The 16563-nt window shown below is 37.9% G+C and overlaps 1 protein-coding gene across 1 annotated transcript in view; it reads right to left on the bottom strand.

The window, feature by feature from the left end:
- The window catches only part of KIF18A (kinesin family member 18A), a 77275-nt gene that overhangs the window by 34638 nt on the left and 26074 nt on the right, over positions 1–16563 (bottom strand). Inside the window, exons 6-10 of the mRNA XM_019552320.1 lie at positions 16264–16440; positions 15357–15431; positions 14958–15067; positions 7333–7495; positions 3103–3267 (exon numbers count right to left, since the gene is read on the bottom strand). Coding sequence (XP_019407865.1) covers positions 3103–3267; positions 7333–7495; positions 14958–15067; positions 15357–15431; positions 16264–16440 — 690 coding nt within the window. The remainder of the gene's footprint in view (positions 1–3102; positions 3268–7332; positions 7496–14957; positions 15068–15356; positions 15432–16263; positions 16441–16563) is intronic.

The following is a 16563-nucleotide window of genomic DNA, read 5'->3' as shown; positions in this document are numbered from 1 at the left end:
TCTTCAGCCATTTTGTATTTATGATTTTGGTTTTCCTTCCCTTACATTTGTCTTTATTGAATTTCATTTTTCTATAGCCCAAAGCTCCAATTTATTAAAATTATTTTGGATTTTCATCTCATCCTCAAAGCTATGTGCCACCATGTCCAGTTTTGCATCCTCTGGACATGTGGCCAGTATACTTTCTGTCCCTGCATCCAAATCATTAATTAAATGTTAAACAGCACTGAAACCAACAAACTCCTCAAACTACTTTTGAGACCCCCTGCCAGTGTGACATGAATCCATTAACAGTTACTATTGGCTTGTGATTATACAGCCATGAGAATTTTATTTACCACACATTTTACCAGCAGAGGGCATTACAAAAGCATGTGGGATTGTGTCAAAAGTCCAGGTATACTGTGTCCACTACACCCCTGTTGCCTACCAAACCCACTGTTCTCTTTTATCCTTAATAAATCCACACTGGCTAACAGCAAGCATGCCATCATCTTTCAGATATATACAAACTAGATATTCTACAATGTGTTCTACTAACATCCAAGGTACTCAGGTCAGGAGTTTATAATTCCCCTAGATTGGCTCTACTTTAGCTCTTTTTCTGTCCTCCGAGACCTTGCCTGTCATCCACAGGTTTGCAAATACTACTGCCAGTAGCTCCAAGATTATTTGCAAATAATCTAGAAATATTAATGCCAGCTAGATGTTTCAGTACCATGAATATATTCCATCAGGTGCCCCTCACTTACTCATTCATGTTTGTCAAAATTCTCTATCACATTCTTAATTTATAAATAGATGCCCTTCCTCTTTGTTAATTTTCTAATTTATGGCTGTCACTTCTTTCCTTCCTCTTTCACTTGCTTCTTAACTTTCTTTTGTGTTGAAATAACTGGATCAATATCAAGTCTCAAATATAACTTTTTTTTTTTTTTAAGGACTGCTAGTCTCCTTCAATACTTTTTCTTATGTCTGTATACCTAAGGAAGCTTACCTGCTATTTCTCAGGGTTAGCTGAAACATGCCTTTAGAATTCCATCACACCATATTATTACTTTTTACCAAATTTCCAGCCACCTTCCCATCTGCAAGCAGTTTGCCCCTGTAGGCCACAACCAGATTCAAAATAGATGGCTCCCCTAGCAGTCTCCCTCAACAGAGCAATATTAAGAATTTGTTGAACATTTTGTGTTGTCATACGTTCCTTCCAAACAGATCAAGGAAGTTAATGCTATTACTAGTTCATACTTTAGAAATCTCTCTCATCCACTTGGGGAATGTTACAAATTCAGGAAGGGGAGATGGATGTGGTCTAAAGCAGCAGAGCTGTTCCTAGGGGGAAAAGGGCAAATTGGGGCAACTGCCCCAGGCCCTGTGCTTTGGGGGGCCCTGCGGAGCTGGACGGAGTGGCCGTGGCAACTCTGCACAGCTGCCAGCTTCACATCCAGCAACTTGCCACCCCACTCCCCCACAACAGAATCTGTTGCTGGCCCCCACATCTGGGGGCAGGGCCCTGCATAGGCTAATTTGTTCTGGGCCCCGCACCCTGCTCGGGTCATCTCTGTAAAGCACACTCCCACCATAACATTACTGCTGCTTCCCTCACCCCACACAAGCTATTATCCAATCCACATGGTAAAAAATCCTATTGGGGGATGGGGGAGGAAATCAAATTGTTTTTCTAGTGAAAGCAAATAGTTTTTCTAGTGAAAGTATTCCAATGCCACTTCTCAAGCAAACTTGGAAACAGATGAGCCTTTAAGTTTGCTGATTATTTCAATTGTTGCTTCACTTGTTAAATTTGTTTCTCATCCTTGGATTCAGGAAAGGAATGTGTTTGGATAAATTGTGTTCAAATAGACACTCTGTTGAATGCTGTAGATTATTTTTCCGTTTAGTTTTACATGTTTACAGCCTTATTATGGTTTCCTGCAACTTTTTCAAAATAAATTCTTTACTCAGTTTTCATTTCTTGATCCTAATTGCATAATGGCCTTTGGGCTTCTGTTGCAATTCCCATTAAATAGCCTTCCCTACCAAGTTAACTATGAAAACGCCCATATACTTCTCACTCTCCATTAGATCCTCTCATGTCTGCACAGCTATTATCTTTTGTGGGGACATCAACCCTTTGACAAAGAGGGCAAATCTATTAAGCTAACACCTCCTTCACAGCTCCATGTTTACTTCCAAAATCAGAAGGTCCTTGCCTAAACTTTTATCTTCAGTAGGGAAGATAAACAAGACTGACATCCGTATCCCTAACTCCTTTAATCTCCTGTTCAGAGCCATTAATCTCCTCTGATCTGCTCAGGATTACGCCTGGCAGTATCATTGGTACACACATGGATGAGCAGTCCAAATTCCTGTTGAGTGTCAGTAATTTTTGTCATGTTCTAAATTTAGGCTCTTAGGACCCCAGGTCCAAATGGAGGTGCTTTCACCAGCCTAAGAGAGGAGTCCCCCCCCAGATGTCTTTCCTCCTCTGCTGGTTATGGAATCCTGCCTATCCCTTGGGGTATGCAATTTCAGCCTTCTGACTAATGGGGTTAGCTTCTAATCTCCTTCAGTTGAATATGAGACCGTTTAACCAGTTATAGCTGGTTAAACAAGGCTTCAAGTCATTTCCTAGCTTCTGTCTGAATGTTTAATTGGTTCTCCATGTTCTGGAGGTCATACATGGCCAAAAATTTTCCCTGTACTTTAGTTACTCTTGCACCATCATCTGTGATTCTTAGGCATGCTGCATCTGCAAGAAGTCTTCATTTTTTGATGCCACACAGGGTTGTTACCTGGGCCTCCAAATCCTCAGAGCTTTTCTGTCAATATGGCCACCAGTTTACACTTAGTACAAGATGAAGTCACTTCCATCCTCCTTAGAGAACAAGAAACATGGCACATTCCCTATAGGCTCAACAGTTCCATCACTTGCGCAACTGAGCCAGTTGACACTAGAGGTACCTTGTCCAGAGCTGAAAAGTTTTACAAAAGGATTATTTCTAGGAGTAGCCACAACTAAAGAGGAAGATTGATTGGAACAGACAGATACATTTGTGGTTACAGTGTCTGAAAATTATCTTTCAAAGGAAAATTTTTTACCTGTGGGATATGACCATCTTGACTGAGAAGACGCATTTCATTTTCCACACGATGAAGCCAATTGTTATTTTCCTCAAATTTTTTCACCATGTTTTCTTTTTTCTTTTGTACATGCAAACAACGGGTCTTCAGCATTGACAGCCTGTGATCCCGTTTGCAAGTGGCCTGAAATACAACATAATTGAGTAGGAAACTGCCAGTGACATTCATTGACTTCTGTTATATAAATAAGAATTTTGCTGGTTTCCATAACAGGTTAGATAGAAATCAAAACAGTCTTTGATCTATTTCTAAGCATTCAGGGGCCACCTCTGGGACCAGTGGGAGCCACATGCTTCACAACATGCCCCAATGCAGACCACAGTGCTTCAAACTTCACTCTATGTGGGTGCACCAGCCTCACCATCAGCTCCCAAGTTGTGGGTTCCCCAACTGCACTGCACTGCAGTCCCAGGCTGTGATCTGCACCATGATGCACAACTCACTTTCCCCTGGGGCAGGAGCAGGAAGTGGAGCTGGACAAGGGGGGAGGGGGGGGACCAGGAAACCCCAGCTGCTGAAGACAGAACAACAGGGAGCAGCAGCCAGATGGGAGCCTGGGAACCACAAATTAGCCCCTGGGGGGATGGGACATGAGGTGGACATCACTGATGTACATAATATTAGTAAAGCAGCACTCTTTCCAAACGCACTGCTGAAGTCTGGTTTACACGCTCTCTTATTTATATCCTCTCCTGAAGCTTTTTCAATGGGACTTTAAGATGCTGAATTGATCCTAAAATTGTTGTATTTATTTTTTTAAACATAACAAAATATTCAAACTATAGACTGGAAAAGTTATAGCATACATATTCTACCTGTAACATCACCAGTCTATGAGAAACTTGAATCAAACCAGCAGACAGGAATTTCAATCCTAACTTCTAGCCATGACAATGCAACCCCACTTACAAACTTAAAATAAGACCCGAAAGAAGTAGGAGTCCGTCTGAATCTTGGGTCCAATTCCTCCAACACTATTCCTACTCTGGAGATAGGAGAAAGATCCATAGGAGAAAGCAGACATCTGGGCAGAAACAGCAGCTAGAGGAGTGACTGAAAACTGCAATATCTAGCTTAAAAATGTTGGAAAGAATTCCTTCCTACTATGCATTCATGTGAAGTCACTACACTCTGAGCCAGAAAAGGTACACTGATAACTTCAAGTCAGGATGAATGGAACAGATCTTGATGCCAGCTAAAAGCTACAACAGGAAGGACTATGCAGGCACTAGGCAGGTGCATACAAGAAGTAGGTTCGAACAGGCCACTCCAGTCTTCGGAGGACTGAGTTTTATTTCTGCTATATTCCTGAGACTAGAGTGAAAGAGACCAAATACAACACTGGGAGATATAGCATAAAAAGTCTGTTGAAGGGATAATGGCAACAGCTGTAAAAACAGCTTTTGACTCTTAAAGGGAGACAAAAATCAAGCAGCAGTAGTAAATAAGGCAAAGGAATTGAAAATTAAAAAAAAAAGTTGGAGAGAGCTATTAGCTATGGGGACAGAAAACAAACTCTTTTCAAGGAGTAATGTGCACAACCCAAGAAAAGAAGCTAGAGCTAGAAGCAGTAGTATGCAAGAGGGTCATATCCCAGTATGTGTTTTAGGATTTACTATAAATTGTTAATCTCAGAGAGAGGAAATTAGCTGTGCTAACCTGAAGTCAATCAGAAGGCAGGGTAGTTTTGCAATTTATCTTAAATAAGACATATCTAGAGCAGAAGCTTTTATGAACCTGAGTTCACTTCATCAGATACCTTATATTTCGTTAATCTCAGCCATCAGAACACAACCCTTGCAAGAAATTAACATATATTGCATCAAGTACCAAAGGAAGGGTAACCCAAATTTACTCAAGAGTTAATTTTCCATTCACTATTTTCTCAAAAATCTCCTTTCAAATTGAGACTTCCTATATTTGTTTTCAGACCATAGTCAGGTTCTATACCTCCAAAAATGAGGTTTGCCTAGGATTGGCATGGAGGCTGGAGAGGAAAACTTGCACAGTAAATAAAAGCATATAAACACTCTCTAAGCATTCAATATTAGTAAAATTGGTAAACATTTCTTATTTGTTTTAAGTGAAAAATTTCTTCTAAAAACATTTCTAAGATATTCTGATGATGCATTAGTACGTTTTACAGAAAGAAATCAAGCAGACACCTGAAAAAACACATCTGCAACAATATATTTAAGAACAGAAGCATTGTAGAGCACAAGGGAATGACGAACCATCACTCTGACATCAAACAACTGGAATCCAAATTAAAATCCCATTTGTTCAGCTCAAGCAGCCTCAAAAGGACATTCAATTTAAGTTGCAGTGACTTATTCTTGTTAACACAGTATTGCACTTATTCTAGCTAACCCTAACTGAATTATGACAATAAATTAAACTGTAGTCATAAAACTACATGCAAGTACAGCAGCACAAAAGCTTAAATGTAAAAACCACATAAGTTTTTATAAAAAGTGCTTGTACCACTATGCAAATATCCATTGTGATATATGCTTGAGAAAAAGTCCAAGGATAAAATATTTTACAGTAGTGCTTTAGAGATCCATGCAATTAAAATTGTGACATGAGATGCATCAAATAAGTTAGTTATTTAACAGTTACTTAAGTTAGTTGTCACCATTTATGACAAGCAAGAGATGCCTGAAACAGTGAGTTTATCTTGACATTTAAAAAAAAACATCAGTTCTGAACTGTAACTTATTCAAGGAAAACGAAGTATAAAGCAAAGTAAATTGTGTTTCCAGTTAAATTGTCATTTTGACTAATTGAAAACAAGGATACCATTTACACATATATGTAATTTAAACCCCAAGTTCATATTTAGAACCTAAACTAAGACAGGGTTGTAATCAGATTTTATTACTTGCACTTTTGCTCTTCTAGAATAAGGGTATAAAACCTTTTCTTGCTGCGAGACCTGCCTGCTTTTGGTGCTTGTCCCTGAAGTGGCACAGGGAAAGTACCCACTGCCAAAACCTGCCCCACAGGCAACACTGAGCAAGACCCTACCCTTGAAGCCCCATGTCCGCAGGCATACTCCAAAGGTTCCATGGGCCAGAAATTGCCTGCAGGCCATAGGTTGCTGACTCCTGTTCTAAAAAGATCAGGGTATGTAATACTGTATCAAGACAATTACTTTAAGAAAAAGTATGAATTTTATCCACCTTAGATGCAAGGCCACTGATGAAATTTTAGGAAGAGGTAATTCTCTTTTGCCTCTGTTCTTGAGCATCTCCTAAAAGTCCCCCAGATCCAAGTTGTACATTTTGGTTAAATGGGAAGTTGCAAGATGAAAATTCAGCTCAATACTCCCTTTTTGGTGATGAGCACAGTACTAGGAATGCACTTCTTAGTTCCGGTGCAGCTAACCAAACCATCATCCAGTGTGCTACCATGCTGATAAGTTTACTGTTGGACAAAAATCAGCATGGGTCTGCTGAATTTCATCAGCTCTTAAAGTAGCAACTGTGAAGCATAAATTAGAAAAAAAAAACTTGAGATGCTGTGAGATTTTCATGCTTAGCTGCAATATAATTGTCAAAACATTCCTTTATTGTGTGAAAAAATAGTGTACCCCACATCAACAGCACATTTTATGTATTAACATCAACTGTTAAAATGTTATCCCATTGTCAATACAGTGTATGCCATACTATTTTGTTAAAGCTATATGTTTGAACCAATGAAAATGAAGATTTTCATTTAAAAAAAAGTCAAGCACATATTTATAGGAATGATGGCTGGACACATTATTTCCTCATTTCCGATGTAACAGAGCAAAGTTAATATAACATAGTTAAATAAAAATCACAATGAAGTAGAGAATATTTTATTGCAATTTACAATTTATATTGTTTTAAGATTTTAAAAGTTATATTACATTTGCATCTTAAAGCATATACATCAGCTCAGGACCACATGGGTATTAAGAAAATTTAGCAGTTCAGAGTTAAGAAGCTAAAATACTTTTTGATAAAAGATTGACAAGATTTGTGCTTCTAAAGGTCTACATCACTTCTGAGAATGAGATTCTGAAATTGGAGTTTTTTGGATACTTTTAAAAGCCTAAATTCAATTATTTAATATACATGTAAATTTACACTCTGCTTTCACACAGTAACATAGGAAAATGAGGCAACACATTATGGTACATTACAAATCACTCACCTTTTCAATTCTCTCTTCAGAGCACATAAGCTGAATTTGTTCATGGCATTGTTTCTGGTAGTATGTCTTAATAGCATTTTCTTTCAGTTGCATTTCTAGCTTGAGATGCTCTTTTCTGATTTCCTCACGGTTGACAAATAAACTTTTTAGAATTTCTTGAAATCTATTAGGAAAAAAGCAGGATGTTAAAAATAACTGATTGTATATCTTCTCATAAAACTTTGTACTACAGTAAAGCATACAAACTTTCCCTTCACATGACATTTCCCAAAAGTAATACAAAGATTCTGTATTACTAATATTACATCCAAATAAAACAAGGTGACACATTCAACTTTTAAATGGGAGTAAAATATCTTTGATCTAATTTAGAAAATCGTTTAAAGGAGTCCATTTATTCCCCCCACCCAGAAATAGCAGTCACACGATCACATAGTTCTTCAGATTTCTCTGGACTTAGAAGGGGGTTTAATTTCAGAAATCAGGATCTACTAAGTAACATTACATATATAAGTTATATATAGTTTAGCTTTCCAGAAACTAAAAATAAGTGGTGCATCAGTAGTTTCAATTAAAGTATTTCATTTAGAGATGGATTCTTAAAGTTTCACCCCTAAAGAGCCATTTCAAAAGGCAGTCTTGGGTGGCAGGCCACACACCGGTTTCTTAAAATATTTAATTTCAATTTCAGGTAAAAATGGACAGCACAAGATAACAATTTTTTATACTATCACACAGGTTTATAGATTTACCAGGTAACACATGAAGTGTTAAGCTCAATAACTATAATCATTTTGCCATTTATTAAAAATGAAATCAATTAAAACAAATTATAGAAAGTATAGACAAACACATACTGCAAAAAACTGGCAAAGCTGCATAAAGTAAGTTCTATTCAGTTTGCTTTTCTCAGGTACCTTGTGCTACAATTGGTTCAATACCTGATGTTGCAATATGGAGAACCATTTAAAAATGATCTTCAGTGTGGATCATACGAATCTTAATTTAGACTTGTTTGTATTCATTGTAGAGAAGGCTCTCTCACATACCTACATGCGTCTGAATAGAGAAGCCATGCATTGTCTATATCTACATACTACAGAGTAGGTTTTGGGAGATAGTTTTTTATAAACTTCAGTCAGATTAAGTTTATAGTATGATGCTTTTGCTTTGCACTCTTGCAAGCTGCTCAGTTCTAACTAACTGCCTGGCTGTTGGAGTACTTTCTGGGCCACATGTAAAAGAATTTTTAAATATAGCCAGAGCTTGCTTGTGAGATTTAAAATCTAAGAAGTGCCAGCTGAATTCTTTCAACAAATGCTGAATGATTTGGAAATACTTTTATAACATGGAACTTTGGATGCACTGGGTTCTTCATCCAGAAATATTTAGCACAGTGAAAAATGAACAACATAGACTTCTTTTAGTTACTTCTACAGTAGTTTTAATTTTTTTCCAGAAGACTTGACACTGTCAAAAAGAGTGGAAGCAAAGTTCTCCTGGCCTTGAAGCTTCCAATTCAATTAACTGAGAAGACCAGAAAAGGATAAATCATACAGTCACTTAGTATTAGTCAGATGAAGTAAGTCTAGTCCTTTTTCATTCAGAAATTCAAAACAAAAAAAATTCTGTCCTCAAAAGAAAAAGGGCATTGGCAGGGTCTCATGCGCTTAGCTATCAAACTGCCGTGAAATGCACATTTCCAAATTCCGCTCCAGTCTTCTAAAAAGGTCTTGAACTGCTGGTGATTGAGGCCTCTAGGTTTAATCAAGTTCACACAATGACATGCATGACTGATCTCTAGAACAGCACACCAACCTTGCCATTGACAATGGCTCCCAGGTGTCTGCTCATACCACTGCAGCAGCACAGATACCCCTACTACAGAGCTTAAGTGGGAAAGTAGGTGGTTAGAGTGCAGACGGCCCTTAACCCATACTAAAAGTCAACCAACTGCAACATAGATCTTTCTTAAAGAATGAAGGCATGGTAGTGGAGGCAGAGCTATTCTTTTCCACTGCCATTGTATCTGTTGTTATATCTGACATGGCTTGGGAACCATCACTTTTGCTGCAGAGCTGAGTCTGGAGTTGAAGAAACTTGGTCTTGTCCCAGTTACATGGATTTTTTTAAAAAAACTGCTCTTTTCCACTGATGCAGAGGATGTATTTGGGAGAATGAGGATGAGTGGCTCTTAACTAGGCCGGTGCCCAAACTAGCTTGCAAAAACAGTGAAGGAAAACTACAGGCACTGCAGCCAGGGGATGCCAATGCCTCCACTGGGGCAGGGGTTCTTAAAGCTTCTCTCCTGAAGGGTCATTTCCAAGGGGCAATCTTAGGTATAAACTACTTTCACTATAAATTCTAACACACTTTTTGCATGCTGCATAATACTACACAGACTGAATGGCATGGCCATGGCCTGATGAGGAAATGATTAAAAAAATTACTACTGTACCACAACAAAAGTGTTTGTGGGCCACACTTTGGGAAACCCTGCTCAAGAGTCTAATTACTACCTTTTCCTAACTAATGTTGCAAATGATTCCATTACTCAGGGTAACAGAAAATATTTATCTGAATTAATTCATCCGATACATTTGTCGTGTCCCGTAAACTTGTACAAAAATGGCATCAGAGAACGGTCACCATTTCTGAACATGGAGATATTTCAAATAGTGGGGTTTCATCCACGCTTAAAAAATAATTGGGACAGAACAGTGGTTTTCAAATTTTTTCCAGGACCCCTTTACCTGAAAATTACTTCAGTTTATACCTCTGTATCTGACATGTCTCTGTAGATACCAATGCGTGGCAACACCATTACTCACTGCACAATGACCAATCAGAAGCTCCACTGTCATTAGTAAATTATAGGCAATTTATCCTTGGCAGTGCTGTGTACCCCAAAGGATACATTTATTACAGTTGGGGGATCACTGGGATAGGAGAAAATGACAGCGTCAGGATGGGATTCTTGTATTGTTTGGCTGGATTTGTTTTCAATTAAATTTGTTCCAGCAGCAATTTCTTTTCATAACATGAATTTGAATCACTTTTCTTGTGTGTTACGCTACAATGTTTTACCAGTATTTTACCAGTTATTATAAAGCCAAGCAGAATTAAAGAGATACCATGTCTCTATATTGGCAGAAATTGAACTACTTTATACAGAATTTCCAGGAAATATATTATATTTATGCAGTTCCCCCCCAAAAAAGATAATAATTATGTTTGCTATAGTGTCAAACAAAAGTACATTAAAATAGAAAATGATGTTTTAAAGAATAAAGTGTACAGCTTGGAGTATCAGGAGAGAGGCACATACCACAGTAGCAGGATAGCTGAGCTCAACTGTCCTATCAGTTATTGTCTTGTTTTACCCCTCTACATTTGTTGAAGATTAGATCACAGTAAAGACAGCAACATTTTCAAAAGCACAAACATCATTAATCAGCTTTTTGAACACAGGATTCAAAGGGTTTCAGAATCTTTCAAAGTACAATGTTGGTTGCCATGAGTATTGTCACTATAATCAGTTATACACACTTTACTCAGCAGCAAGTTTTTGAAAAAAATCAGTCCCAAAGTGTCTTGAAGGTTACAACATAACTGATTTGTGACTTAAAACAACAATAATCTAAACAATAAAAAAGCTAAAATCTAGAAGCTTGAATAAAACAGTGATAAAAACATCTTCTGCAAGCATGATTACATCTACAGTCTGTGGGCTAGATCTGGCCTACAAAACTATTGGATCTGATGGAGCTTTGGTTGTGGGTGGTTCTGCCTGTGCCACACTGCAGCTAGGTGTCCCGGGTTTCCATGGACGGAGAACTCTCCTGGCACTGTGCTGCAGCCAGGCAGAAGGGAGAAATGGTTGAAACAGCCAGGTCTTAGTGCCTAGGTACCTCAGACCTGAGCTGGGTCATTCCATGCCTCCTACCAAAAACCATTGCTGACCCTTGTTCTATCAGATAACAAATACTTCTGCATATGCTTATACTAAATCTCTAAAAACAGCTTTTCTCCATATTTAAAATAATGGACATAAGCATTAAAAAAAGACAAAAACAAAACACAAAAAGGACATCTTTTGTTTCTGTTAGGTTTTTTTAATATTTAAAAAGTTTCTTTTCTTAGATGAACAAAAATATGAACCATGTCAAGTATAAAATAATGTACTGTGCTTTTCAGTTCTTATTGTCATTCAACTAAATTCTTATTTTCAGAAAACTGTGAATAGCATAATTAAACTAGGCATGTAAACAGGAACCGATTACCCACATTGTTGTTGATTTTGATCCAGACATCTGATAGGAATTATATATTACTGACAATGAAACTTTTTCACTTCTCCAAATATTAAATTCTACTCATAATTAGGAACTTCAGCATTAGGTTATTCAGCTAAGTTAGCATGCAGATTATATTTTCTCAAAAGTTCTCCAAGATTCTAGTCTCTTGCTAAAAGAATCAAAATGTGTTTACAGAAGTGACAGATTTGATAGTTACCTATTCATTTTGAGTGGAATCTTGTCATGCACTACTAATTTGTCACTTTTTCTCTGAGAAGTTACAATCTTAAGCAACAACATGAAATCTGGTTATATGGGCTTGCAATTTTGCCTGTTTTTAAAGCTGGAAGAACTAGGCTAGTATACTGGATCATCTGGAGTAAATCCAATCGGATATTTCTCAGAAACCAACGGCTGCAGTGTGAAGAGATGAATTCAGTAAAAGAAAAAAAAAAATCATTCTATAGTTCCTTCTCTCTTAGTATGAAGGTCCATAGCTTGGAACACTACTTTTTCTGGTTTGTTTTCTTGTTTCCTATCGTGGGCATACCACATGAAAAACAAGGAACAAATAAATTACAGGGAAACAAAAATGTCCTCCCCAAGGATAAAAGAAAAAAAAATATAGTAGGGGTGCAGCAATACATTTTTTTTGCGCTGATACCAATGTCTGATTATTGACCAGCCATATCAGCCGATACTGATCTGATTCCTGATATGCAGCCTGGCAGTTTGGAGAGTGGCATCTGGCTGGTAAGCCTACTAGGGGGCAACGGGTATAGAGTAGGAAGATTGAGGCCCTCGCTGTGAGGGAGGGACTGGGGCAGGGCTGCCCAACCACGGTAACTCATCCAGGTGGGTGGAAGGGAGACTGTTCCTGCTGCTGTGCACACGTGCCCTTCCCCCTGCCAATCGGCGCATGGGATGAGGGTGGGATGCCCATTGAGTGCTCGGGGCTGCTCCAGCCTCTACTTGGTGGCTGTGCTTGGGTCAGGTGGGGTGGCTGATGGTGGCATTGAAGGGGCTGGGAGGGCTACAGTGAATTTTGGGGTGTCTCTAGCCCCCCCCTGTAGCTCCCTTCCCAGTGCCACTGCTGCCTGCCCTACCCAAGCGCAGCCATGGGGAAGAGGCAGGAGCAGCTGCAAGCATGCAGCCCTCCCTTGTCCCGTTAACATATCCAGGGGAGCACTGCCCCCAATATCTCCCTTGGGGGTGTGTGCAGTGACAGGAGCTGCACCCCCTGCCTCCGGATAAGCTGTAGGCAAATGGACTGATATGGACTGATATATTGGTGCATGTCTAAATTTAAACTAAATTTAAACTAAAAAGCTACAGTATAAGCAAGCAAAGTCAACATGCTCAAAGTCATATTGCCCTTTTATAGTTTTGGTTCATAATGTAAAAAAAGAAAACAAAAAGAACACTACCAGAGAAGCACCTGCCATAAGTAGCAGCAACTGATAAGACTAGTTAAATTATCTACAATAGTAGCTATGCTAAAGCTAGTAATTAATAAGACCACCAATATAGTTTTTCTGGTCTCTTCATAATGGAGACCACCAAAAGTGAAGCAAGGTTGAACAAAATGCAGAAACAATACCAAGAGAAGCTATACTTGTTTAACTTCACAGAACTCCAATAATGGAAGAATTAAGTTCAGTTTGGTAGTATGTCCCCAGAGCACCTAAAATACAGCACCTTATGGTATGCTCCCTCCAGGGTCTCCGCAGCTGGTAAAAATGAGAATCTAGATTCTTTTACTGTGGGTAGCTAGATATGCAATGGAATAAAGTGTGCATTCTTCTACTTTTGGGATGTGACAATAAAAGGTCAGACTGCAGATCCATCTCTTATCTGTTTTTTTAAATGGGTGATGATAATTAAAGGAATTATAACTGTATCTAAACTTTTTGTCTGAGGAGTAATTTTGTGTCTGAAGGGTAATTATTAATAAAAGGGAATTGTAGTTGTGCCTTGATTCTGGTATCTAAACTTCTGAAAAAGTGGGCTGTCACCTTTTCTCTCAAGGACAAACAGTCCTACAGTTTTGGTAACAAAATATATACACCAGATTCGTAAGGCAGGGGAAGCTAACTATGGAATATACATCACATTTTTGGACTTGAATGTTATGAAATTAAAGTTTCAAAAACATACCATCAAGCTACTATAATTATATTCAAGAGGTTTATTTCTATGCATTTTATGCAAGGATTATTTTAACCAGTTTAACCAGGACTTTTAATTAATGCTTATGCACTTAGAATCTTTGACACATTTTATCTGTTTGTTACTCTAAACAATGAACAACTGAAGACAGTCTTCATTTTAGAGATTTAGTAAAATGATTTCAGTAATCTTTAATTTGCTACATAGCATGCATTTTTGAGCTTTTAAATTAGAAAATGCAATAGCAAATTATACTGTGCTTTCTTTGGAGCACAGACTCCAGTCTAGCCCTTATGTTTTCTCAAGTGCAACTACTTTTCTATTCTGTAGAAGTGATCTCCTTTTATGTTCTTCAATCACAATGTTCTAACGAGAAGACACTTGTGAAATTCTCTTAACATGCAACTAGAAAAATTTACTTCCTTAAATTCAGTATGTACAAATTTGCTCAAAACACAGGATCATGCACTATCTACAGACTTTTTACTACTAAACAGCAAATCAAGCTAGAAAAAGGTTTCATTACATTAAGTTCACTAACCGATATAATTTGTCAGTCTCCATAAGACTGCCCCATTATGTTTTATTTTAAATCTCACCAGGTGTGTCCATAAGAAACTTTACTGTGTAGTTGACTAATTAACTGTGCAGCAAATGTCTCAGTGTCTACACATGTGCCTCTATAAGGGCACATGAAATGAAAAAACTCTGCAGCAGGGTAGTATTTTTATTTACAAGTACTACTCTGCTGCAGAGTTTTTTCACGTGCACAGGGTGCTTCAGTGCGGGGCTAGCCAGCATGCAGCCCCCTGTGCTGAAGTACTCTCATGCCCCAACCAGTCACCCTGTAGAACATAGAGCCTGATTGAAGAAGCATGCTCCTGAATTTTTTGCCACTGAGCACGCTTTGAAACGGTGTGCCGAAAGCAAAAAACTCCAGACCAAAAGCTTCAGGGTTTATTTGTGCACATTAATTGCACATGTCGACGCTCCTACCATCAAGTACCCTTGGAAAAGAACTGTAACTAGAAAAGCAATATTAACCAAACTGAAACCTAATTTTAAGAGAAAGCAAAGAAGTGCTTTTAAAACATTATGGTAATATTTTATACAAAGATAAATTTGTTAATATAAGACCTTAATATGTAATATTTTTACCTTTGTATTTCCACTTGCTGTTGGTTTGAAAGACTGCTTGAAGCACGATTTTCAGGAACAGCTGCTCTCTCTTCTTCAAAAGCTCTTAATTTCTCTTTCAACATTAGAATCTAAAACAAATAGATATTATATTTGGTTGAAGTATCAAACCTGCCTTGTGTGACCCATTTTTGCCCTCTCATGTATGTGTCTTGAAAAGAAGACTTTTTTCCTTTCAAAAAGTTGAGGAAAGTCACTTAACTAGAATACGGAAACATCTCTTTCTTAAAAATAAAGATGGAAAAAACAGTACAGAAGAGTAGAATTTTCCTAATAGTTTCTATTATTATAAAAAAGCTTTTGCTTATAGATACTTTGGTGACATTAGAATGGTAACTACAACAACAAAGACTGATGTACCTCTTTCTTTTGTTCATCACAAATCTTAGCATACTGACTCATATGACTGTCCAAACTAACAATGTTGCTCTTCAACTGTTAAGGGAAAAAAAAAAAAGGTTAAATTTTAAATAAAATTTTTGGAACCTTCTTGCTTAAATGCACTAGACAGAATATCATATAATTACATTTGTACTATATTGCACTAAGAGATAAATATGTTGTTTTGTTCCTACTACTTTTAGTAATTTGCCCAGAACCCTGAATCAAGTGAACTTTCCTTATTTTTTATAACAAGGGAAAACCTACTTAGATATATACTCTAAAGTCTTTTGATATTTGAAGTGCACCGATACATTGGTCCCATATCAGATTGGCACCGATATAAGAAAAATTGACAGCACTGGCAATTGGCTTTTTTTGGCTGATGTGGCCAATAATGTCTCCAATAAACGCTCCGTGCATGCACGCAGCTGCAGCACAGCACGCAGGCGGCGAGGAGTGCAGCCCCACAGCGTTGAGAGCAGCTGGGTCCAGCTGGTAAGTCTGTTGTGACCCCCTTCATCCCTTTCCCCTCAATAGACTTATCAGCTGGACACTGCTCTCCAAGCTGCCCGGCTGTATATCGGGTGATATGGCTCATTAAAAATTGGCCATCAGTATTGGCCCCAAAAATCTCTATCAGTACACCCCTAGTCTTTGGCATTTAATTTCTAATGTACTCATCTTAATCGTACATAACAAATAAAATTTAGAAAATAAGAAAGAGACATGAGACTAGATCATTCAACTGAATTTTGATGCAAAGAGCTACACAAATTGTAAGTTATATCTTACCATAGTAAAGAATTATATGTTTATTCTTTTAATACTATGGTGTCTAAATTTTGTAAACTCCAATATTTGCCAAGAGGATAAATTTACTTACAGAAGATTTGATATCCTTTGCTCTGTTTGCATATTTAAGAGTGTTATACGTGTCATCATAGAACATAGAAGAAGGACTAACAGCAGCTATCATTATTGTCCTACAATTCCCTCCTAGAGAATCCTTCAATAAACGGGTAAGTTTGCTGTTCCGATAAGGAATATGCTGTTTCTTGCTCTGGAAAACAAAGTGTTTTTTTTATAATGTATATTATAGTTTCATAGTTTCATAGTAGCTAGAGTCGGAAGGGACCTAGGTAGATCATCTAGTCCGACCCCCTGCCTTGGCAGGAAAGAGCAC

This window comes from Crocodylus porosus, unplaced genomic scaffold (genome assembly GCF_001723895.1).
Source record: "Crocodylus porosus isolate Cpor-Errol unplaced genomic scaffold, CroPor_comp1, whole genome shotgun sequence".
Lineage (NCBI taxonomy): Eukaryota > Metazoa > Chordata > Crocodylia > Crocodylidae > Crocodylus > Crocodylus porosus.
This window is presented reverse-complemented; position numbering and strand designations above follow the sequence as displayed.